We start from the raw sequence: 25,483 nt of genomic DNA on the forward strand, positions 1-25,483 counted from the left end.
ATGCCTGAGGCTATAGTCTTTATCTAGCTGAGGTTGGATCCAGGTGTCCTTGGCTGTGATCTTTTCTTATCCTTTGAGGCTTTCCAGCTTCATCTGCCATTACAGACCTTAGTAGGGATTAGTGACTCACAGAGGTTCACTTACTATGCGTCCACTGCCCTTCTCCAGACAAGGAGCATAGGCCTTGGACAGACTCACAAGTAAATATGGAAAGTCAATTGGTTAATTTAAGTCCTGCTCAGAGCTGCTTCATAGTGGTTTCCATCAGATTAACTTGAAGTTAAGAAACAGAGCCTGGGGGGCTGGGGATTTAGCTCAGCGGCAAAGCGCCGGCCTGGCAAGCGCAAGGTCGTGAGTTCGGTTCCTGGTACCGGAGAAAAACCAAAACAAAAATAGAAACAGAGCCTGGGAGAAAGTGACAGTTTGTCTCTGATAATTGCTGTGTGCCAGGGGGCAATTGAAGGCCTGAAGGACACTTTTTTTTTTTTTTTTTTTGAGATAGGGTCTCACTATCCTGCTCAGGCTGGCCTTGAACTCATTATGTAGCCTAGGCTAGCCTCAAGCTCACAGCAGTCCTCCTGCCTCAGCCTCCTGAGTGCTGGGATTACAGGCTGAATGACAGAGTTCCTGGGTATAACTAATGTGGAATTAAATGCACTGGCTGGCTTCCCAGCCTAAATCAACTTCAAAAATTGGAATTTAGTAACAGTGTAATTTCTGAAGGCTTGGAAGTTTTAGCAGACAGATGTCCAGATCTTACCTCCCTGAATTTGAGTGGAAACAAAATGAAAGATCTCAGTACAGTGGAAGAAATTTGAAAAGTCTCGATTTGTGATTTGTTTAACTGTTAAATCACAAACCTGGGAGGTTACCAAGAAAGTATTTTTGAAGCGCTGCAGTAAATCACATATTTAGATGAATATGACAGAGAAGATAACAAAGCACCAGGCTCAGAGAAGAGGAAGAGGAGGAGGAGGGAGGTGAAGAGGATGATGAAGCTGTGTCACCTGCAGGACATGAAGAAGAGGGGGACCAGGAAGAAGAGGGGGATGAGGGGGAAAGTGAAGCAGGCTCAGAGCTGGAAAAGGGGTAAGCAGTCAGCCTCTCATACTTAATGGAAGAAATTCAGGATGAAGTTGGTGGTGATGACTGTGTTAAAGGAGGAGAAGAGGAGGAAGAGGAAGCATGTCTTCAGGGGGAGGAGACGACTGAGGGCTGTGAAGCACTGCGGGCAGCAGGTACTGAGGGTGTGCTACAGCGTGGAAGAGGACACCTCGCCGCGTCTGCGCGCGTGTCCCTGTGTGATGTGCCTTGCTTGGGGCTCAGCTGGGTCTCAGAAAGCTGGGTTCGAGCTCACGCATAGCAAAAATGCAACCCACAGACACCAGTCAGTTACAGTCGCAAGCTCTGTGGAGCACCACGAGGAACAGGAGCGCAGTGAGGACACGGGGTCCGTCTGGTGAAGCACAGCCTCCTGGTGTCTTCCTTCTGTTCCTCCACAGGACAAGTCCAGAGACTTGGCAACTGTCAGCGGCCTTTATAGACTAAAAGCCTTCCTAGCCGGGGATATAGCTCAGCGGCACGGCACCTGCCTGGCAAGTGCAAGGTCCTGAGTTCGATTCTCAGTTCCAAAAACAAGAAAAGGAATTCACTAAAAACCCTCCTAGATCTGGAAAGAATTCACAAGCTCTTAGGCCTTTATCCCACCTCAGTCAAAAGTCTATGCTAGTGGTCAGAAACAGTTTCCAATAGAGCATAAAGCAGCATTTTCCTACCAGCAGGCCACAACTCCCAGGCCTAGTAGTTGGACTCTATATCCTGTGACTGTTGCTAAATCTTTTTATTTGCGGGGGGGTTCAGGGGCGGGTACTGGGAATTGAACTCAGGGCCTCTCGCTGGCTTGCAAGGCAGGCCCTGGGCCACTGAGCTACATCCCTGGCCTGACGGTTGCTAAATCTTACTCATCCAGTCTTTTTCTTGGTTTATTCTGTGCCTTTTGAATTTCTCTATTTACATATGCGAAAGTTTTCTACTTGAGTTCCACCTTAGCGGCTTTCAGTGGACAGCCCTGGCCTGTCAACATTAACGTAACATTTGTGTCCTCTTAATATATACTCTCCGGTCTGCATCTTCTCTGGTCTGGGGCTAATCTCTGCTAAAAAGGGGCCTGCCAGGAGCAGAGTTAGGTTCCAGACTCCAGGCACAGAGACCAGCGAGTGGGCGGTGTCCTCTCCGTCCCTCCGTCTCCAGGGAGTCCCCACTCTCTGCCCTGGCAGATCCACGAGGACACGTACCACATGCAGCAGGGCCTGCAGGAGCGAGTGCAGAACAGCCACAGGATCAGGACGGGCCAGGGCTCCATCTACCTGCTCAAGGTGCAGCGCCAGCAGCTGGAGCAGAAGCTGAAGCAGGCAGAGACCTGGTTGCTGCAGTTGGGAAAGTTTGCCCGCCTGGTCAGCTACATGATCTGTCAGAACCTTGTTACGATCCTGGAAGACGAAATAACCTCCTTTGTGGCCAACAGCCTGCAAGTGAGGTGGTGGGTGGCGGTAGGAAGGCAGTCAGGGGCCGGATGGGGGTGGTGTGTGCGACATCTAACCCTCCCTCCTTTCCTGACCCTTCTTTCACAGGCTCCAAGGCAGAAACCCTTTCTTTCATCACAGCTGGTATGTGGTGAGGGTTGCCAGCTCTCCCCTATGCCCAGTATTGAAAGTATGACCGAAATTCTGTCTGAGGGCCTCCATTCCACCAAGGCGTCTGCCCTGAAGGTATGTACTCTGGGCTCCCTAGGAATTCCCCCTTCCCATCCCAGGAGCCCTCAGCCTGGTTTAGATCTCTCACTGTTTCTCCATCTCTGCCCTCTCTCTATATTCTGGCATAAAGCTAATGCAGTCTGCTGACCTGAAGACCTTGAGGGGTTCCCTGTATTTTGAAGGTACTTAAGGAGACCTGGGCAGGGGTAGGAAGGCTGGAAGGAGGGAAGGGCACATGGAGGTGTCGGTGGCTTGAGAAATGGTCAGGAGGCCCAGGCCTTCGGGTGCGATGGAGCAGCTGTAACCTGGGCACTGTGCATGTGTGCTGTGGGGGGAAGAGTCAGGAGGTGTTTTTGTTGACTAATTCATGTGCTTATGCTTGTGTGCGCGAGGTAAGGGGGTGTGTAAGGGGTGTGAGGACATTGCCTTCCCGATACATCCAAAACTCCACAAGGTTTTTCACCAGTGTCATAGTGGCATTTCATTTCGTGTTGAAATGGATTGTTATGTTAATCTGTACTTGTTGAGGAGCTCTGCTCACACAGCGTTTGCTTTATTTCATGCAGCTCTTTTTCATTTCTTTTTTTTTTTTGGCGGGGGGGGGGGTTTGAAACAGGGTCTCACTATGCAGTTCAACCTGGTCTTGAGCTCACTTTGTAACCCAGGCTGGTCTCGAACTCACAGCAATCCTCCTGCCTCAGCCTCCGGAGTGCTGGGATTACAGGCGTGCGCCACCACGCCCAGCTTTTCATTTCCTGTGGAGTACAGTAGCTCATTAGTACCATTGACTACCAGCAAGGAAACACATTTTCATATTTTCTTTAGAATACTAAGGCAGGCACAAACAAAATCATTAAGTGCATTGAGTGATATCGGACATGTAGAGGCTTTTTTTTTTTTTTTTTTTTTTTTTTGTCTTTTTGAGACAGGGTCTTGCTATGCAGTTCAGGCTGGCCTTGAGCTTACTTTGTAGCCCAGGCTGGCCTCGAACACTCAACAATCTTCCTGCCTCAGCCTCCTAAGTGCTGAGATTACAGGCATGTGCCACTACTCCTGGCTGGATGCTTTTTAATGTTCATTGAAAGGAGTCTGTGTTTACTTGCGTGTTTGTTTGTTTTTTGTAAGTCACACTGGTTGGGTCACTTTTTTTCCAAAAATCAATGTAGGGTAATTTGTAGGGACCATTGGTATTTGACTTACATAGTGCGGTGGAAAGGGAAAAGGCTCTGGAATCAGAAACAGTAGTTTATGAATCTGCAGAAGTGGAAATAACAAAAAATCTGAGCTTGAAGATTAGAAAAGGGAGTCTGTCAGGGCAGGCTCAGCTCATTTCCCTACTTCTCACTCCTGTGGGTGTTACATTACAGATCTGGATAAATCAGAGAACTCACAGCATTTTCTCATCACTTGCTGTAGTGTCTTCCTTCGAATTGTTTTTTAAAATCTTGAATTTTTATTCTAAATTCTGATGAAAGTGAAAACAGTCACCTGCAGTGTATTAGGTTTTTCCCTGCCATTTTGAATGTGGTGATGCTTTTTTTTTTTTTGCTTGTATCTCACTATCAAAGAGTTTAAGGGAAACAAGAGATAGAAGAAAAAACACAACAGTGTGACAAAATGTTAATTGTTGAATCTAAGTGGGTGGATGAGAGTGCATAGTACCATTCTTTAAACTTTTCTATAAAACTGTAAGGAGAGGGGCTGGGGATTTAGCTCAGCGGCAAAGCACCTGCCTGGCAAGCGCAAGGTCGTGAGTTCGGTTCCCTGTACCGGAGAAAAACCAAAAAATTAAAAAAAAAAAAAAAAACTGTAAGGAGAAAAAGATCTGGAAAATCACATCTAGAAAACTAGATTCATACAATGGGGGAATCAGAAGCAGAACTCTGATTTAAAATTGTCCCTAAATTAATTAAGAAAAATGGAATAATTTTCACTAGGGTGAATATGCAGTAGGTAAAACTCTACTAGCAGTCTTTAAGAAACATGCACCAAGTGCGGCATGGAGGCACACACCTGTAATCCCAGCACTCAGAAGGCTGAGGCAGGAGGATCGCCACCAGTTCAAGGCCAGCCTAGGCTACACAGTGAATTCAAGGTCAGCCTGAACTACATAGCGAGACCCTGTCTTAAAAACAAAAACAATTATCACCTTAACATTCTTACTGTGGTATGACAATATCCTACTAAGATCAGAGTATCTTTTTCGTATTTGTGATAAGTTTGTTACACTGAAAAGAGACAAAGGATTGCCTCATTTTATTATAAAATCTTTTTTTTTGTTTGTTTTTTTTTTTTTGGTTTTTCTCCGGTACCAGGAACCGAACTCACAACCTTGCGCTTGCCAGGCAGGCGCTTTTGCTGTTGAGCTAAATCCCCAGCCCCTTATAAAATCTTTTGATACCCATTTGGGTTGAGATGGTATTAAAGTTTAGCTTAGAGATACAATGCCAAGAATTAAAACTATGCCAGGCATGGTGGCACAGGCCTGTAATACCAGCACTTGGGAAGCTGAGGCAGGAAAATCTCTGTAGGTTTGAGGCCTGCTGGGGCTACATAGTGAACTCAAGGCCAACCTGGACTACTATAGCAAAATAAATAGCAACAACAACAACAACAACAAAAGAATGAAAGCTATGATTATTGGTTTTAGGAGGGTTTTTTGTTTTCATTGTGCAGGGTGTTTGTTATTTTTTGTTTTTGTTTTTGTTTTTGTTTTGCTGGACAGCTACACTTGTCCAGGAAGGAAGTATAAAAGGAAGCAGTGTGGCAGTGAGTGGAATTTAGAAGAAAGGGAAGGAGATTTTTGTTTTTCAGTGAGAAACTTTTTTTTGGTCTTTTTGAGACAAGGTCTCACTATGCAGTTCAGGCTGGCCTTGAACTCACTTTGTAGCCCAGGCTGGCCTTGAGCTCACAGGTATCCACCTGTCTCAGCCTCCGGAGTGCTGGGATTACAGCCATGCGCCACCATGCCTGGCTTCAGTGAGAAAAGTTGAAGAGATCGTATTTATACTTGTAGAAGTATGACTGATCGGCTTTATTCTGTGTGAAATGTCTGGGTCACTAATTCAAGGAAACCTGCGGTGAAGGTCTCTATTATTTAGATCCTTCAAAGCTGAATTAATGATAAAAAAATGCAACCCCATGTCCACCTGTATGTATTATACCAATACACACATATTTTAAATTGAAACCCCAAGTCCCTCATAAAATACAAACAACTAGGTCGTGAGTTTGGTTCCCGGTACCAGAGAAAAACCAAAAAAAAAAAAAAAAAAAAAAAAAAAAATACAAACAACTTATGTCTTTGACTTAGTTGAAATCCAGTGCTCTATGATAAGCAAATTTCACTCTCACTTTAGGAATGAAGTTACTGGCCAGGTATGGTGGTACGTGCTTATAATCCCAGCACTCAGGAGGCTGAGTCAAGAAGATCGCCGCAAGTTCGAGGCCAGCCTGGGCTACAGTGTGAGCTGAAGGCCAGCCTGAACTGCATAGTGAGACCCTGTCTCAAAAAGACAAAAAATAAACAAGGAATGAAGTTACTAGTGATTTCTCTCTTCTTGTGTGTCTGTGTATGGTGGAGGGAGTATTCCTTTAGCCATAGCACATTAAAAATAGACTAGCTTTTCTTTCCATTGCTTGTGCTTACATTTGAATCAACTTTGTGTAGCATTTTATTGCCTAAACAATCTCCTGGGTCTTGGCACCTTGAAATCACTGTTCTTCAATGTTGTCTTATATGTGGGGGCTCACAGCATATAAAACGTTACTAAAGTCAAAGGCAGTGAAGAAGATGCAGCACCAGCCTTCCCAGAAATCCAAGCTAGGCAGGCAGGAAGAGAGCCCCTGTCTCTTACATCGCTGCTTATCCTTTTATTTTTAGTTCTCTCCATCACATCTTTCCAGTTTCTCTGGTTGCTCAGACCAGCTATCTTGGCTTCCAATAGGCTTTCTTTTTCTTTTGTGTTTTTGAGACAAGGTCTCAATGTGTAGTTCAGGCTGGCCTTGCAGTGGTGGCAATCGTCCCGCCTCAGCCTCTGGAGTGCTGGGATTACAGGTATGCACCAGCGCACCCTGCTAAGCTTTTTCATGTTGACAACAATTTGCGCCTTTTAAAAGTCAGTATTGGGGCTGGGGATTTAGCTCCGCGGCAAAGCGCCTGCTTGGCAAGCACAAGGTCGTGAGTTCGGTTCCCGGTACCAGAGAAAAACCAAAAAAAAAAAAAAAAAAAAAAAAAAAAAAAAAAAAAAAAAAAGAAAGTCAGTGTTGTTAAGTATAAAAGTATTGGTTTGTATTTTTTTCCTTCAAACATCTTAAGTATATTATTTCTATTTTCTTCAGGCCTTATGAATTGCTATTTAAAAAGTATAATGATAGAGGGCTGGGGATTTAGCTCAGCGGCAAAAGCGCCTGCCTGGCAAGCGCAAGGTCGTGAGTTAGGTTCCCAATACCGGAGAAAAACCAAAAAAAAAAACAGTCTAATGATAATCTAATTTTAGTTCTTTCACAAAATCACTTGCTCGTTCTAATTAGTTTTTTTTCTTTTTCTTTGAAATCCAGTAATTTTAGGAAAATGGGCCTTGGTGTTGAACATTGTGGAGCGGGATTCTCAGGTTTTGTTTTGCTTTTGTTTCAAAACATAGTTTTAAATCTTTTATTTTTTTTAAGTTAGAGGATATTTTGTTTTCTATCTTTTATTGTAAAACAGCTTTACTGAGAGGTAACTCACCCACAAAAAGTGCACATCCCAAAGGTGTTTAGTGTGCTTACAGAGTTGCACATGCACCGCCATCGTCAATTCTAGAACATTTTCAGTGCTACTCCGAAAAGAACTCCAGAACCTTTGGTAATCATCCCTTGTTCTTCTCTTCTCTGTTGCTCATATTAGAAAAATTAGCTTTTTTTTTTTAACTTTCAAAAAGTGACTTGGTTTGGAATGTCTTTCTAGTCTTCCAGTGTGCTTCTGAGTTTTGTGTTTGTTTTACGTTTGAGGAAGGTGGCCAGCTCTTCGGGATTTCCTGCTTTCCGTCTCCGCATTGCACTTCTCTCTTGGCCTCTTGTTTTTCTCTGCCGCTTCTTTCCTGCTCAGCTTTTATTCTCCTCCCAGCAGCTTCTCTCTCGTGCCGCCTTCTGTCCTACATCCTAGCTGTTTGGTTTCAAGAGTTCATGCAGCACAGATTGCTTCGGCTCCAACGAGCCTTACTGGACAGCTCCTGGGGCAGGTAAAACCGCATCCAGTTCTTCCTGCTGCTCTTGCATTGGCCCCCTGCTCCCCAGAAAACGCCTGTTGGTTGTTTCTGGGTTTTTCTCTTCTCAGGTTTGCCCAGCGCCTCAGTGAGCCCCTCTCCCCGCTTCTGCAGAGCTGCTGAGAGCAGCGGGAACTGAGACTGCGGGCGGTTTGTCCCTACTTATGTGTTCTTTGGGATTTCTGGGGGTCCCTTTCCCCATTTGCTACAAATGTTAGCTGTGGTAGGTGGTTTTACTGTCTAACTGCGCTATCATTTTTATGTGAGGATTTGATTACCTCTCTCATCATCTTCTCAGAATTATTCTGGAGTAATTATTCTGGTTTGGTTTTGTTTGGTTTTTGAGATAGAGTCTTGCTATCTAGCCCAGGTTGGCCTCAAATTCACTACTATCCTCCTGCCTCAGCCTCCCAAGCGCTGGGATTATAGGCGTGCACCACCGTGCCCGGTTTGGCTTGCTATTCTTATATGGAACTGAGACTGTAAGGTATCAGAGACAAAGGCCAAACTGGGAAAAAATTAAAAGGGTACTGCAATAATGCAGTGAGAAAATGGGATGGGGAGAGTAGGTGATGGTAGATGTGAGAATTGGATTGTGGGTATATTTTGAGTGTAGAGGTTGCAAGACTCTGTGATGGTTGTCAGGCGTAGTGATGCACACCTGTTATCTGCACTTGGGAAGCTGAGGCAGGAGTATTGCTGTGAGTTCAAGGCCAGCCTGGTCTACATAGTGAGACTCTGTCTCAAAAAAAAAAAAAGAAGGTTTGTAATGGCTGTGTAGAAAAATGGACTTCTTTCTCACCTACTGAAATTAGAGGACTGCAAGAGGAACAGTGTTCTATGAGGGAGAGAAATCAGAGCTCATTTTCACCCTGTTAGGTCTGAGTGCATGTTGGATATCTAAGCACAAACATAGAGTAGGCAGTTTAAATGGGATTGGAATTCAGAGAGAGTCTTGGGCTAGAGATAAATTTAGAAGCAAATAGATGGTTCCTCATGTCCTAAACCTGGGAGAGACCTAAAGAGTAGCTATAGATGCGGAATAGAAGAGCTCCGAAGTCTGAGACTTGGGCGCATTGGATCATTAGGTGTGGATACAATAACTATTATTTCTGAGCATTTTGATGCTGTTCCACTCTTTCTGACAACATTTTAAACAAACACTCATCTTGGCAATGAACTAGTTCCTAAAAGTTAAGGGGAAGCTGGGTTCAAGGATTTCTTAAGGCAGACACTGAGGACTAGCATGCATAATACCCCTTTGCAGCCCCTCTTCTGTATTGCAGAGGCTGGAGTGCTACAAACTACACTTTCCATACCGCCTTGCAGCTTGGTGTCACATGTAATTAATGCTGAATTTAGTTGGGGAGAGGCATATGCCATCCCCTCTGCAGATGTACCCAGCAGAGAAGTGTTGTAGCTGGTGGCATGGCAGTAACGTTCCACTTTGCCAGTCAGCCCAAAGCTCTAAATGTTTAGCCTAAACTAGTCTTGTTCTCAGATCTAATTACTCTACAATCCATTTTTTTTATTGGTACCAGGAATTGAACTCAGGACCTTTCACTTGCCAGGCAGGCGCTTGTACCACTGAGCTATATTCCCGGCCCCCTACAATCCATTTAATATGTTGTAATAATTCCCTTTCTATTTATACTGGCTAGAGTAAATTTTATTCTCTGCACCTGAATTCAAACTAATAACTTCCCTCATGGTCGGGTGTTTGTGACACAGATGTATGTGTAAGCTCTCACAAGCAGGGAGTGGGTGTATATGTGTGTGTGATGTGTGTGTTACACACTCAGGGTAGAGCAGGGGTGTGCGTGGGCTCTGGGGGGCGCTCATGAACAATCATGGCAGGTGCTCCACCAGCAGAAGATGAAGAGGACAACTTGGACTCAGAGCTCCTGACGCCCAAGTTTCAGGGCCAGCCCAGCCATGCTGTTCGCATCTTCTGTGGCCCAAACGTAGGACTGCTGTGGCCCTGGAAGTCTCACCCAATTACTGATATCCTAGAGGTCCGTGGGTCCCGGCTTCGGGGCCAGTACTTGCCGCCCAATTATCATCAGCTTCAGGAGGATTTGGATAACAACCTTGGAATCCAGGAGGCCCTGACTACACAGCAGGCACTGCTGGAGGTAAGAGCGGAGGTGTAAGGAATGGGCTGCTCCCCCGGGTTTCTATCTTAGCCACTGCCTGTGCCCTAAGCATGTGGTCTACCCTCAGGGCATGACGCAGGAGGTGCAGGAGTTCTGCAGGGAGCATCGCTGGATAACAGAGGTTTATGAGTTCCTGCAAGCCTGGGGGCCTCAGAAGCTGGAAGACATGCGAGGGTGTCCCGTCGCGAGCTACGTCACGCTGGTGAGCCAGCTGAGCGCTTGGCAGGCCCACGTCTCCAATATGCCGGTGCAGCTTCTCACGAAAGGCAGTCTCCTGCTGCTGAGCTGCAGGGAGGTGCAGGCGGAATTGGGTGAGTGCTGCTTGTTCCCCTCCTTCCTTCCCTTCCTCTTTTTCTCCTCCTTTGCTTATGTCTTATCTGTACGGCCCACCGTGGGCTTCGAATGTCCTCCAGGGACCTTTGGCACAGACCCCTCCTGGACCTTTGGCACCTCCAGGCCTCAGCCCCTCTCCGTCCCAGCTATGCCCAGTAACAGCCTCTGTCTCCCTGCTCCTCCTCTCTGTTCCTTAGGCGTCAGGTTGCTGTTGCTCAGAATTTTCTGTTCTCCTGGTGGAGAAGAGGCTTAAATGAAACATGACTAAGAGAAAGCTCAGCTTGCTGCTGGGGCCCCTGAGCTCAGTTTCTTCACAGAGACTTTGGGAAGACAGGATGCACCCCTCCTCACATGGAGCAGAGTCACAATTTATGCCATAATTTGCGTGTGTAAAATCGCACTCTCTTTAAACTGATCTTATCTTTGGTGGCTGGGGATAGATGAGCACAGTAACCTTCCCAATTAAGGAAACCTCTTGGCGTTTAAAGCAGCTACTGTGGTGTAACTTGGTATACTTTGGGTATCTGATCAATTCAAATGCATCTCACAGCTCTGGGCGGTTTTTATCCTCAAGTGTCCTCCGTTCCCTTCGCCTTCTCCAGGTGCCCTCTGGGGAGGGCTGCGGGGCCGCTTGCTGTTCTGCAAGCTGCTCCTGGCACGGCTGCACCCTGAGCCGGCGTAGCAGGGTGTGTTCTCTCACCCTCGTGGGGTCCGGGGCACCTGCCTTTCCTGATTTGGCCCCAGTTGGGCTCCTGCGGGTCTCTCTCTTAGACTGGCCTCTCCCATAGCATTGACTTCAGGGTCCCTCAATACAGAAACCGCATCCAGGCCCACTGGCTACCAATTTTCTGCTGTCTTCCGTCTCTCCTGCCGTTTGGGTGAGAGTTGTCCCTCTTCCTGTGACAGTGCATCATCACACAGCATTTCTAATCTGTGGTGGCCGTGTCTGATTAGCACAAGGCACCCTGGGAGGTAGTTTCCTTCTAAAGTTCCATAAAAAAGCAGGAGTCAAGAGCACTCTATGTTCAGGAAGAAAATGTTCAAATGGGAAGGGGAAGGGGAGGGGGAGAAAGAGCAAAAATAAATGAGAAAAGAAGGAAAAAATGGAAATAAAACTTTTGTAAATGAGGGGAAGAGGGGTTGAAGGGAGGACAGGGGAATGGGGAAAAAAAGAGTGAAGTTATATCATGTACAGGTACAGATTCCGTATGATGAATGTGATCATTATGTATATCCAAAATGTACCAAGAAACTTACTTAGTAAAAAAAAATACCCTATTCTCAGTCTGCTCAGCCCATCTCAGTCTCTTTTCTCCCACCATTTCCTACACCTATTAGGTCAGTCTCTGAGAAATCTGGTTTATACTTTGGTGTCGCCCCTTCTGTCTTCTTTGTCCCTTCCCATGGGAATGATGTCTCACACCAAGTGTCTCAGCTTAGCGGCTGGCCTTGAAGAAGCCCCTGTGGCGTAGATCAGGAAGCCGGTGATTTGTTCTTCTAAGGAATAGGGAGGAGAATCTGTTTCCCCGTGCAGCCTCCAAGGACGGCAGTAAGCAGGGGCACCCAGCAGTATAGGTATCTAGGTGTAGTCACCTCCATCTCCCGCGGAGCCGAGATGCTATCGGACCCGTGATCCCCTAGGCCTGCTTTCTTTACAAAGGTGAGAGGCTTGGAACTGGGACCTGGAGACAATTGGCTTGAAATACTGGCTGCCTGGACCACCCTGTCTGTCTGCACAACAGAGTAATGCCCAGGCCTCATTCAGGCATCCTCGTGAGCCCCTGAAATTCCCTGCTCTTGTGGGAGGTGGGGCTACACTGGAAAGGCAGGAACGGGGGGCTGTGATTGGCCTCCCTTCCTTTTGGACAGGCTTTCCTCCACCATTGCTGCGGAAGTCTGTGTTCTCGTTCCAGTTGGTTAACTTCTTGATCATTAGTCCAGGCTCCGCTGGGGAGAAGGCAGCCCCGAGTGTAGAATCCTGACGGTCGCTTACTATCACTGAGCTTCCGTTCCTTTGCTTGCAGCCTGGGCGTGCTAAACACTCAAGGTTGTGGTGAAAAGGGTTGAATAAGACAGTCACGATGCTCCTAGCACTGACAGTGGCTTGTGACAGGCACTTAATAATTTTTAGCAGTTCACTTTATTCTCTCCCATCTACTTTCCCCCTTCTTGCTGGTCATATTTTATCTTCTTGTCCTCTGACTGTCCCCCTCCTTCAAGGGCTGCCTTGAATGGTGAGCAGCCTACCTATCCACTCTAGTAAACTGGCCTCACCAGAAACTAGGAGTCATCCTTTTCTCCTCTCTTTTTAATTCCACTATTCCCTATGGGGTTAATAATATCCCTTAGTTATTGTGGGCTACAATCAGGTCCACAATCTCCTGAATGAGTGTATGGTGAAGGCTAAATAAAAAGAGGCAAAGGGCATGATTTCAGGGCTCCAGGAGGATCAAAGCCCTCTCACAGAACTCAAGATTCTCTCAGGGCTAAGACCACAACCTTCTCTGAGTCACCCGTATTTATTTGGTTATCAGAAGAAGGGAGGGGAGTACTCAGGAAGGGCAGAACCACTCAAGGGCTTCTCTAAGTAAGATATTAAATTAATCCACTGAAGAATGAGATGCCTGAGACTGTAGTCTTTATCTAGTTGAGATCTGAAACAAGCGTCCTTGGCTGTGATCTTGTCTTATCCTTTGAGGCTTTCTGGCTTCATCCACCACTACAGGTTCTAGTAGGGATTAGTGACTCACAGAGGTTCACTTACTATGAGTCTGCCATTGCCAGATGAGAAACCTAGGCCTTGGACAGATTCACAAGTGAACATGAAAAGCCAATTGATTAATTTAAGTCTTGCTCAGGTCTGCTTCGTAGTGGTCTCCATCAGTTCTCCACCTTTCAACCAAATCCTTTCCTTCTTGTGCCTCCTAAATATCTCTCAAATGTTTTGTCTCAATCCCGAGGAGCGGATAGTTTATCCAGCCATTGCTCCTTTATACCATGTGGTGTCGCTGTTGCACTCCTAGTTGCCTCAGCCTGCCTGATGCTACCGCAGTAAGTCCCTTGACTTGAAGGAGTCAGATTCCAACCAAGTGGTTTTTTTTTTTTTTTAAGAGAATAAACAATTTTTTAAAACATTAAAAAACGATACAGAATTTCAAAACAAGATGATAGGAAATCAACAATGGCAGTTATATTGCATATTGTGATTTTCAAAGTGGTTACTCAGATTACCAAATATAGGCATGTAAAATTGATGAAAAAAAATTTAAGCATTAACTGTTCCTTTCAATAAACCAATAGAAATTAGTAGTACAATTATCTTAGCTATAACAAAGTGAGTTTTATACACCTTTGATACAGATATACAAGGTAAAGCATAAAAATACCAACCCCCCACCCCCCCTCCGCCATCAGCCTGGTTTTCCTCTTGCTTCCGGACACCCTGGGCGCCGACTGGAGCACCGCACTACTGCGCGCTGTTACACTGTACATAGGCACACAGCAGCGCAACTGCGGCAGTATCCGGCAGAATGTGAGCTACTTCCGCTCGCATCTACATAATTCAAGGTCCCTTTGTATCTGTGAGAGTTTGCAACTCAGATGTTTGTAAATCAGGGACTTACTGAAGTCCAAATGGCACCCCTGCAGTGGCCAGAGGGACGTCTTGAAATATCACAAGTTGGGGCTGGGGATTTAGCACAGCGGCAAAAGCGCCTGCCTGGCATGTGCAAGGTCATGAGTTCAGTTCCCGGTACCGGAGAAAAACAAAAACAAACAAAAAAAAAACAACAAAAAAAAACCAACAACGAAATATCACAAGTTTACGTCCTCATGTTCTGCTCCAACATGTGGTACTCCTTACAGGTGCCCCCTCTGGAGATTTTGTCAGCTTTAACCCTTGGTGGCCGATTCTCTTGGTTAATTTCTCCAAGGCTCTGGTAGTGCCAGACCCACTGATGTCTCAGTTCCCTCCCCTTTGAATTCACTGTGCCACTTTCCAGTTGCAGAGATACTAATAGGAGATAGTCTGGCTTGCTTTTCACATAATAAAAGCAATTTATTTTAGTTATTATAATTATCTTTGTTTGTTTTTGTCTTTTTTGAGACAGGGTCTCACTATGCAGTTCAGCCTGGCCTTGAGCTCACTTTGTAGTCCAGGCTGTTTTTGAACTCCCAATGATCCTCCTGCCTCAGCTTCCCAGGGCTGGAATTACAGGAGTACCAAGCCCCGCTATGTTAGTTATTTTAGAGTGGTTTGTTTGTTTTATTGTTTTATTGTTGTTGTTGTTGTTATTTTTGAGACAGGGTCTTATTTGTAGTGTAGGCTGGCTTTGAACTCAACTATGTAGCTCAGGATGGCCTCAAACTTGTAATGATCCTCCTACCTCAGCCTCCCAAGTGCTGGGATTACAGGTGTGCACCACCACACCAGGCCTATTTATTTATTTATTTAGGGTTTTTTTTTGAGACAGGGTCTTGCTCTGTAGTTCAAACTGGCCTTGAACTCACTATGTAGCCCAAGTTGGCCTGGAATTTGTGGCAGTCCTCCTGTTTACATATTATATATGTTTATGATTATATTTATATGTTTGTGTTTGTATTTATAACGAGTTAAGCCAGGCTGCCAGAGTTTGAATCCTTGTTCTACCATTGTATAATGCTAATTAACTTACTTAATTTCTCTGAGTCTCAGTTTGTTTATTTGTAAAATAAGGGAAAAAAATAATATTTAACTCAAACGGAATTTTTTGAAGATCAAATGGTTTAATATAGGTAAAATGAATGGAATAATGTCTAATTCTCTACTGAATTTGGGGGTTTACCATATTTCTATATTATATTTTGCTGTTCTGTTCATATTTTAACATCTCTGAATTTAAGAAGTTCAGTTCTTATGGTTGATGGCATGTCAGAGTTTAGATCATTTTTTCCCTTTTAGTAATATATAGAATGATGACGCCTTTTAAAATTGCTGATATCTTGGATTTGATGAAGTATCATATGGGTATTTTTCTTGCCTTTGGAGAAAATGCAGTTGTTCATATAACCTAGGGCAGCCTCTAAAATTATCTTCTAACTCCATATCCTCGTGAGCCTCTCTTTTAATTCTTAAAAGCAAGACCGATTATATTGTTTTCTTAGTACCTCTTCTACTAGAGCAGAGACAGTAAGACCCCAGCAGGAGAACACTGACAGGGCCTCTGCTACTCATGACTGAGTGCTTTCCATGCCCTTGCACAGCTGTTTCATGAAAACTACTCCACACATCCACCTCCAGTGACCTCTCTGAGGAAGCCTTTCAAGCCTTCTCCAGCCCCAGGTCCCTGCACCGTGCCTGCCTGAGGGCCCGGGCACTGACAGAAGACTCATCACACCATGAGTACCCACTTGTGATAGTCCATCTGTGTATCTGCCTCTGCTATCACGTTGTGAGGAACTTTCTGTTGCGCCTCCTGGTGCAGCACACAGACCCCAGTGCATAGCAGCTGGCTGGACACAGAGCAGGGATGCGGCAAGCATTCCAGGAGGGAGGAAATGTGTTCATTGTCTGGCCTCCCCTTCAGCCCACTCCCGCTCTGGGCCTGCTGTACTTCTAGCACCCCCTTCTTTTTCATGTACCGCCTAACATGCGGCTGTCTTGTTTCCAGAGTCCAAGCTGGACAGCATGAAGGAGGATATTCTTACACAGGTGCAGAATGAATGCTGGAGCCGCAGTCAGCAACTAATGACAGAGCTCACGGGTTTCATACAGGTCTTCCAAACCATCAGTACGGACATTCATTCCATTGCACTGTGCTCCCAGAAGGTGGGTTCTCCCCATCCGTCCTTCCCAGTTTGTCCAGGGCCCATCCTGCTCAGAGGCTCAGCACACTCTCTTCCGGTCTCCACTGAGTTCCCAAAGGGTGCTCTTAAAATATGTTGACGTGAGTGATCTGCCGTCACGAATTCTTGCTCTTTTCACACGGCCATTGGTTTCCTCGTGTCAGGGGGAGACCCTGGCATGATGAAAGAAACAGTCTTACTTTCAGGGATGTGGGTTCTGCTGTCTGTGATGGTCGGATAAGGCGATGTTGCCCTGTCATCAGGTCCGGTGGCTGAGAACTAGTTTCCTTCAGAGACCTGCATCAGAAAGGGATCTGATCCCAGATTGCCCTGAGCTCAATGAGTTAAAAAGCTGCAGCTGAGTCCGGAAGGCGGAACGGCCCCTGAGGATGGGCCCGTGCAGGTGCACAGGGTCTTGGTGGGTCTGGCCTCATGCGGTCATCCTTGCAGGTGAATGAAGCCAACGAGGAGTTCATTCAGCTGGAGGAGCGAATAGAATACATCCGGTCCCTCCATGAGTTCATCCGCAACTACTTTAACATCTTCAGTGCTGAGAATGAGGCACTGGATAACTCGGTGAGGGGGTGATTTAGGGAGTCACCCACCTCCTGGACCGCTTCCTCTATAACCACGTCTACTCCACTGCCCTCTGCTTGTCCCACAGCTTCTGGATATGTGGGAGGCATTTCAGTTTGAGAAAACGCAGGCCTCCGAGTATCTGCTCAGCAAGCAGTATGCCATCGTGCCCAAGCTGCAGCAGCTGATGGCAGCAGCACTGGCCGAGCTGGAAGGCCTGCTTAAGAAGGCCCTGTCTGGTCCCTTCATGGACCCCACGCAAGAGCAGAAGAGCACCGAGAGCAAGCTCATCTCCATGGAGCATCAGTTCGAGAACACAGCCAGGCACCTCGGTGAACTACACCATGCCTACGTCACCTTTACGGGTACTGAGAGTCCCCACCCCTTCCACCATCACCCTGAGATGAGGGCTGGGGTCCTATGTCCTGTGTGATCCTGAGCAAGCCTCAGGAATCACATACCTTTCTTGGTCTCTCTTTAAAATATTGTTTGTTTGTTTGTTTTATTTTGTTTTATTTTGTTAATTTTATTTTTATTTTGTTTTATTTATTTATGTATTTATTTATTTATTTTGCAGTGCTGAGGATTGAACCCAGGTCCTTAGCACTGGGCTACAGCCCTAGCCCTTTATTTTATTTCTCATTTTAATTTTGAGGCCGGGTGTTGCTAAATCGCTAAGTTGCCAGGCTAGGCTGTAAATTGTGATCCTCCTGTCTCAGCCTCCCAGAGTACTGGAATTATAGGCATGTTTTGTTGATCTCTTTAATAAGCAAATATTGAAAGAAGAAACCTTTATATATTTGATAATTCAGATTGTGCATTTCGGAGGCTTACAGCCTAGTAGGGAAGGCAAATAGCCAAATATTTCATTAGAATGTGATGAGGTCAGGGAGTAAAATCCCATGCAGGAAAAAGGTGTGCTGTCACTGTAGAACTTGGTCTTTGTGTCCAGCATAGCCCTATCCCAGTGCATCAGTGTGCCACAGATAAGACCAGGTCTTGATATCACAGGAGCCTCTGCCTCCAGCCAGTGTGGTTTAGAGGATAGGCTGCCGAAAGCCTCAGAGCTGCAGGGGAGACCAGGACACTCCTGAGCTCCGCCCTTCCGGCAGCAACACAGCTCTGCTGCTTCCCTTCTGCACACCAAGCAGGCAGAAGTCTGTGGGCTGGGGTTTCTTTTCTTACACTGAGTCACTTATATCCCCCGGAAAGGCATTGTTTTGAAGTCACAGATTATTTTCCTTCAAATTTAGATATTGCATTATTATCTTGTAATATTGAGCATTTTAGGCAAATCTGATCTAATCCAACTTTTTTCTTTTGTGTGGAATCTGTTTATCAGTTATTTGATAATCACTGATTTGTGCTCTGGGCTCTGTCTAGAATTCTTATGTGTATATTGGATTTACTGGCCTCACCTTCATTTTTTAATTTTCTCCATCACTCATTCTTTTATTCCTTTCCTCTGAGTTGTAGAAGCAAGTTATGAGCTTGTCATATAAGCTTGCATTTCATGTAGTGTCTACTCTATATTTCCACTGTATTTTAGAGCACACCCACATGTTCTATGTGTTTGTATGCATGCATATGCACACATGTATATGCGTGGCAGTGTGTGTTTATATGTTTATATATGTGCACATATTTCCTAGTTCTGTTTGCTGATGTGGACAAGAAACAAAGACACCCAGTGACAAGAAGCCATCTTGTTCTCAGATTTTAGTTTCTAATCCCATTCTCCACTATAACAAACCAGGGGTCCTCAGAGAAATGGGTGTCTGGGGCTGTGGCAGGGTAGGTGCCTGTGAGTGTGGAGTAAGATTTTATACCACAACGTAAGGAAGTGTTAAATTAAAAGGGGAAAAGTGATGGGAACATCACAAGGATGCCTCACGGATGCCAACTTGCCAAAGCCGGAGCAATTTGAGAACGAAAGTACAGTAATATGGTAATTAATTCTAAACTGCTGAAAAACCAGGAATTTATTAATAAAAATAATAATAAACAGATAAATCAATGAGGAAGAAGTATAGATTCATCTTTACATAGAGTGCCAGGATCCGACCAGAGACCACGATGTGGAGATGGCAGAGAGTGGGAACGTCATTTTGCAACCATCAGAGTAAACACTGCATCGGGTGGGTGGCAGTGGATGCCAACCCCGGGCAAACCTGGCGAAGAGCAAAATACTTACACTATTTTAGACGGTCGCCCCCAGAGGCTACTTATTAGTTGTACTTATTAGCTACAAGGAAGAAAAAGAAACAGCAATTAGTGGAGGAACTGGGTAACGACGTGCCTCTCGACGTGATGCCCGAAGGACAGACACCACCTGTGCGTGATCCACTGAGGCAGGGAATGACATCACAAACAAAATCAGAGGAACGGAACCTGAGCAACTTTCTGTTAACAAGGCGGAGGAAACAGGTTTTGTAGAGAGTACTTTGAAATGTCTGCAATTTCAGGCAAAGAAAAGCTGTAGGAGGAATAGCCTAGATTAAAAGAACCATAAAAGACGTGACAAGGAAGCGGAGTACTTGACCCTAGATCAGCTGCTGTGCTTGAGGGGAAGCAGTGCTACGAAGGGCTCTATTATCTTTTTGTTTTATTTCTTATTAGTGCGCGCTCACAGTACCTAGCGGTCACACTGCCCACGAGGAGGTGGCACGTGTACCTAACACATCTCCATTCCTTTCTTCATCTCCTCACCCCTCTCCCCTTCCCTCCATCTTCTGGTTCCCCTCCCATTTGTGAGAGATTTATCTTCCTCTTTCCTCCTATCTTTTATTTTGTTCTTTATATTTTGGGTTTCTCGTATAAGAAACCATGTGATACTTAAATCTGTGTGTCTGATTTATTTCACTTGGCATTATGGTCTCAAGGTGCATCCATTTTCCCACACATGACTCATTTATTCTTCTTTACAGCAGGGTAGGACTCCGTTGTGTATAAATACCATATCTTCATCATCCCTTCATTTGTTTTTTTTGTTTGTTTGTTTGTTTGGTTTTTTTTTTGGTCTTTCTCCGGTACCAGGAACTGAACTCACGACCTTGAGCTTGCGAGGCAGGCGCTTTGCCGCTGAGCTAAATCCCCAGCCCCCATTCCTTCATTTGTTGATGGAGCTATTCAGCTACTATGAGTTGTGCTGCTGCATTCATGGGTGTGCATGTATCACTGTAATATGGTGCCTTTAACCTTTGGGAAAATACATTGAAGGGTAGTAGCTGAGCTGAAGGAAATTTCTCTTTTTTAGTTTTTTGAGGAATTTCCATGCTTATTTCAATAGTGGTTGTACTAGTTCACATTCCCACCAACAATGTAAAAGTGTTCCTTTTGCCACAGCCTCTCCAACATTTGTTATCATTTGATTTCTAATTTTTTTTGGTCTGTCTTTTTTGAGACAGGGTCTCACTGTGCAGTTCAGGCTAGCCTTGAGCTCAACTTGTAGCCCAGGCTGGTCTTGAACTTGCAGTGATCCTTCTGCCTCAGCCTCCTGAGTGCTGGAGTTACAAGCGTACACCACCACACCCAGCTCTCATTTAATTTCTTGATGATAGCCATTCATTCTGGGGTAAGATGGAATCTCAATGTTTTAAATTACATTTCTCTAATGGCCAACAATGTTGAACACTTTTTGTGTATTTGCTGAAATATGGGCAGTAGAAAATATTGTAACAATGTGATATAATAATTTGATAATTGCACAGTGCTTATGGAAGAGAACTTCCGTATTCTTTTTTTTGGTTCTGGAAACTGAACTCAGGCAGGCACTGTGCCGCTGAGCTACATCCCCAGCCCAAATCTCCCTATTCTTAGGAAGCATGTACTTGAATATTTTTGGGAAGGACTATCTATCATCTGTGTAATTTACCCTGAAATAATTAAGAAAAATTATGTTTATGTGTTTTACATGCCTATATGCACAAAGACCATGCAAACACAACCAATAAAGCAAATGGTTGAAATGTTCTAATAAAAGGAAAATCTAGATAAGAGATATACGGGATTAGTAAGTAAGACAGTAGTTAGAGGTATTCATTTTCCTTGCCACTTTAAGCATTTTGAAATCACTTCCAGATAAAATGTTGTGAAATAGAATGAAAATTGTTGAGAAGATACCACAAAAAATAGCCATAGAATAACATTTCTTTCTTTTTAGCATTACTGGGGAGTCAGTTGAGGGAACACTGAGCTATATCCCCAATCCTTTTTATTTTATTTTGAGATAGGGTTTTGCTAAATTGCCCCAGGCCTAAAACGTTTGATTCTCCTTCCTGATTCTTCCAAGTAGCTGGGATTATAGGTGTGCACTCCCACGCCTGGCGAGGGCATTTACTCTTTTTTTAGGGGAGGTAGGGGATAGGATCTCACTATGTAGTTTAGGCTGGGCCTCAAACTCACTGCAGTTCTCCTGCCTCAGCCTTCCACCTGCTGGGATTACAGGCATGCACCACCACACCTGGCTAGGGCATTTACTCTTAATCCTCAAATTTGTTTTCATCTCTGCATGTGTTTGGAGCTATTGCATCTGCCCTTCCTTATGGAGGAAGTTATTTGCCAATATTTAATGCTGAGGCAATTCCTATCAAAGATTCTGTGGGTCCCTGGCTATGGTAGGGCACGCTTGTAATCCCTAGCTACTCAGGCAGGCAGGTTGCAAGTATGTGGCCAGCTTTGGCAACCTAGTGAAACCTTGTCTCAAACTAAGGAATAAAAAAGGCTGGGGATGTCGCTCAGTGATGGAGTGCACCAAGGTTCAAACACCCTCCTACACACACACCCATAATAAAGGAAAAAAAGATTCAGTGAGTCTCTGGCCCAAATTTTTGAATTCAGACAGAGAGATTGAAAGAGTTCAGGTTTTATTTTTGTCAAATTGGAGATCTGATAAGTGATCCTAGGTGTTTTCGTATACTGAGCTCTTCATGATGAATGATGTCCACACATGTCAAATGCATCCTTTCCCACAGGTGGGTGTGACTCTCTTTCCTGCCCCCTCAGGAACAAAACAGGAATTCAAGTGAATGAGAACAACAGTCTTGTAGCAATGACCCTGGCTGTGAGCTCGTGTCTTTAAGTACATCATAAATATCAGTTCTATAACTTTTACTAATTACAGGTTACTTTTGGCATATATCTCACACCTGATGAGAAGCAAATTGTTAAGACCTAATGCAGTAGCTTATGAAGAGAGTAAAGAACTGGCAATACAAACACAACGGGGAACTTTACTTTTACCCCGGTGAGGGCCAGATATGTTTTCATATTTATGTCCCGGAAATACTCTTTTTTCCCTGAAATTCTCTTGCCTGAGAATTCATTCGCTTATTCATTCATTCACCACATAACTGTTGGGTGCCTCCTATGTACCAGGCTTGAGGTGTCTCAGTGAGTACAGGACGAAGCTGCTACCCAGCTGCCCCGACATTCTAGCTGCGGGGGAAAAGCAGCAACTACTGAACATAACATGCAACTACACTACGTAGGGCAGTGTACTGGAAAGTATAAGTGTTCTAGAGAAAAAGTGCAGCAGGATAAGAGGGATTGAGAACCACAGGGAAGGACTATAACAATTTTTAATGTGATAGTCTGCATAGGCCTTATTGAAAGAGGTGTTTGTTTGTTTGTTTGTTTGTTGAGACAAGCTCTCTCTGTGTAGTCCAGGCTGAGTCTTGAACTCACTTAAGTAGCCCAGGCTGACCTCAAACTCATGGTAATCCCCCTGCCTCGGTCTCCCGAGTGCTGGGAATACAAGCACGCGCCACCATTCCTGGTTTGCGTAGGCTTTATTAAGATGGTACTGTTTGAATAAGGGCTTGGAATCATGACGGCTGGAATCATGTGATTCTCTGAGGAAAGTATGTTCCAGAAAGAATGAACTGCAAGTCAAAAAAGGCCCTTAGCAGGAAGGACCATGCCTAGTGCAGTGCCTGAGCAGCAGTAGAGCCCAGCATGGCTGCATTGAGTGAAGTGGAGCTTAATAGACAGGGAACCCTTCCATTCCACCGCCATCCTGTTTTCCCAGACATTCTTTCTGGAGTAAATAACTTTTTTTCTGTAAATAACTTCTTTTCTGAGTAAATAACTTGAAAGTTCCTGTTGAACTGAACTGAACTGAACTGAAAGTTCCTGTCCCAATAACTGGAAAGTTCCTGTTGAACTGAACAGTTTACACCCACCCACCCGCTGGAATCTCTCTTCCGTCATTATGGGCTCTTGATTGACCGTTCTCTGAGAAGCCCAGGTCTTAGCCAGCCCTGTACCGCAGGAGATGAGAGCCCCGTGCCCCTGCCAGTCTGTGGGACCCGTCCTATCGTGCTGCAGCAACACATCTGGCACCTGTACCGAACCATCTCTGAAACGTTCAGCGAATGGAAGTGCATCGCGTTTGTCAAGGTACTGATGCTCCTCCTCGGAGCTCCTTCCTGCGGGGAGCGTTGAGGAGGATGGGGAGAGACCTCTCGAGCTGACAGTGAGCCCTTCTCCTGCAGTTCAGCCTGTCTGTGGCCCAGGAGAAGACAGATGGCTGGCTGACAGAGGCGGCGCGGATGAGCACAACTCTAGGGGTGCACAGCCCCGTGCTGCAACGCTGCATGCGCATGCTGGAAGAGTTCCGAGGCTACCTGCCCTTGCTCACCAAGCTGGGCAGCTCCCAGAGGCAGAACCTTAACTATCAATCCCTCATGAGGGGTGGGTTCGATTAGAGTCAGAGGGGAGGAGGAAAGGATGAGTAAGGGTTTAGAGCAGCTCAACAACGGAGTTCCCTGCTGCTCTTGCTGGAAATGCTTTTCCCCTCTAGGTTGCTGCCTACGCTTTCTCACATACCATAACCACCAGCTCACACACCGCCCCACGCCCAAGGGGAAAAGAAATTCTGTTTTCCCTGATTACCATGTAGGGTCTTCTTTGTGGACAGGGCCTAGGCTCGGCTTGGGCTCTTTGCTCTGGCTCCTGAGTGTGCTGTGAGATCTGCAGTCCAGTGTCTGAGCTGGGCTGGGCTAGGCTCTGGGTCCTGAATCTGCGGCCTGGGTTTAGACGTGGGCTAGCTTCTGGCATGCACTGTGTGTTATTCTGATCTGTCTCTTCTACCTTCAGCCTTAGGGCTAAGCAATCTCCAAAGTATGGAACTCCTGACACTGGGTCAGCTGCTCACTTGTCCATTGCTGGAGTTTGCAGATCGAATCAATCAGGTGGGGCCCACAGGAGACAGGAGGTGGTCCAAGCCCAGAGGCCGTCAAGGCCAAGGCCCTTGAGATACAGGGCCGGTGAATGTTGCCATGTGGGTGAGTGGAGGTTGGGGGTTCGATTGCTGACCACGCTGGAGAGTAGGAGTAGTCTCCTTAAGTGTTCGGATGAAGATCTGATGGGTGGTTTCAGACTATGCGACTAACAGCTCCCCTGGGAAAAGGAAGTAGATGTCCTGCTCAAAGTGTTTGGCACACAGAATGGCAGATGTCCCCCAATATTTACTCTGACCCAAGACAGCATGAAGTGACACGCTCACAGGAGCCTTCTGAAAGGGTGGGTTTAACGTAGTTAGATGCTGCTGATAGCCCATCTTTGAAGTCTGATGGTCCCACACTTCCCTGAGCCATTAGCCAGTTCTGGCTCCTGAGGCCCACCTGTTCTAGGTCTGGCAGTGTGACAATGAACGAACGCGTGCCCAAGAGAGCCTACAACAGCTGCAGCAGGACTGGGAAGTGCGCCAGCTGCGCCTGCTCAACTTTATCCTGTACGTACCTTACGAGTCCTCAGCCTCTGAACACTCCAAGAAGCAGACGGTCCCCAGCCCCCAGTGGAAAGCAGTGGGCAAGGACAGTGGCACCTTCATCCTCTCAGGTAAGACTCAGCCTTAGTGACCCTGTGACTGCCTCCTGCGGGGAGCCATTTCCCACCATCACATCCACCAAGTCCTGCCAGATTTGTCTTTAGTCAGGGCCTCACAGTTACTAAAGAACGTGTAGCATGTGTCTTCACATACTGTCTTAATCTCCATGGGAGACTGCCACACACACACCCTCCTCTCACCCACTGCCTGGCTCCTTCAGCAAAGGTCCTCTCTTGCTGGCTGACTCAGAAATTCCTCCTGGTTATTTCTCACCATGCTTCAGTACTCTGCCTCTAGATTGCATCTGATGTCTGACTTGGTCATACTTTTTCTTTCCCTCATTAAACTGGCCATAAGACAAACACAGGAAACCCTGCGATTGTAGATAGCCCCCTGTCTTGTGGAAACTCCCAATCTGTGAGAGACAGATGGTAGCATACAAATAAGTCATGATGGTGCATCTCACTGAGGGCAGTTGAGTCTCAGAGAGGGGACCTGCTCAAACACCAGGGAGAATCAGGAAGTCTCCACTTGGGCGAGGCCTCATGCTGACTTTTGAAGGAGCAGGAGTTTGCCAAACTTTGCAAGGTGAGAAGAGCATGCCAGAAAACAGGACATGTGTAAACATCCAAGATGATGTCATTGGGGGATTGCCAGTAGAGAAGAAATTCTCCAACATAAGCAGAACGAATCTAAATGTTAGTTAAATTGGTTTAATCATAAAATATGATGTATAAAAAATAAGTAAAATATGATGTATATATG

The 25,483-nt window shown here is 45.7% G+C and overlaps 1 protein-coding gene and 1 pseudogene across 15 annotated transcripts in view; both read left to right on the forward strand.

Annotated features, from left to right (window-relative positions):
• The window catches only part of Dnhd1 (dynein heavy chain domain 1), a 69,918-nt gene that overhangs the window by 14,039 nt on the left and 30,396 nt on the right, over positions 1-25,483 (forward strand). For 13 of the 15 annotated variants that reach the window (XM_013511985.1, XM_005380153.2, XM_005380155.2 and 10 more), the window contains exons 9-20: positions 2,277-2,531; positions 2,631-2,768; positions 2,884-2,935; positions 9,857-10,134; positions 10,223-10,466; positions 16,137-16,294; positions 16,762-16,887; positions 16,976-17,252; positions 23,159-23,286; positions 23,382-23,580; positions 23,986-24,080; positions 24,522-24,729. In XM_013511985.1, the coding sequence (XP_013367439.1) occupies positions 2,277-2,531; positions 2,631-2,768; positions 2,884-2,935; positions 9,857-10,134; positions 10,223-10,466; positions 16,137-16,294; positions 16,762-16,887; positions 16,976-17,252; positions 23,159-23,286; positions 23,382-23,580; positions 23,986-24,080; positions 24,522-24,729 (2,158 nt within the window). Of the gene's footprint in view, positions 1-2,276; positions 2,532-2,630; positions 2,769-2,883; positions 2,936-9,856; positions 10,135-10,222; positions 10,467-16,136; positions 16,295-16,761; positions 16,888-16,975; positions 17,253-23,158; positions 23,287-23,381; positions 23,581-23,985; positions 24,081-24,521; positions 24,730-25,483 lie in introns of those variants that run through there. The other 2 variants (XM_013511984.1, XM_005380162.2) reach the window with 2 other exon arrangements.
• On the forward strand, positions 616-1,842 carry LOC102024447 (annotated as a pseudogene).

Source organism: Chinchilla lanigera, unplaced genomic scaffold, assembly GCF_000276665.1.
Source record: "Chinchilla lanigera isolate Chin_1 unplaced genomic scaffold, ChiLan1.0 scaffold00013, whole genome shotgun sequence".
Classification (NCBI taxonomy): Eukaryota; Metazoa; Chordata; class Mammalia; order Rodentia; family Chinchillidae; genus Chinchilla; species Chinchilla lanigera.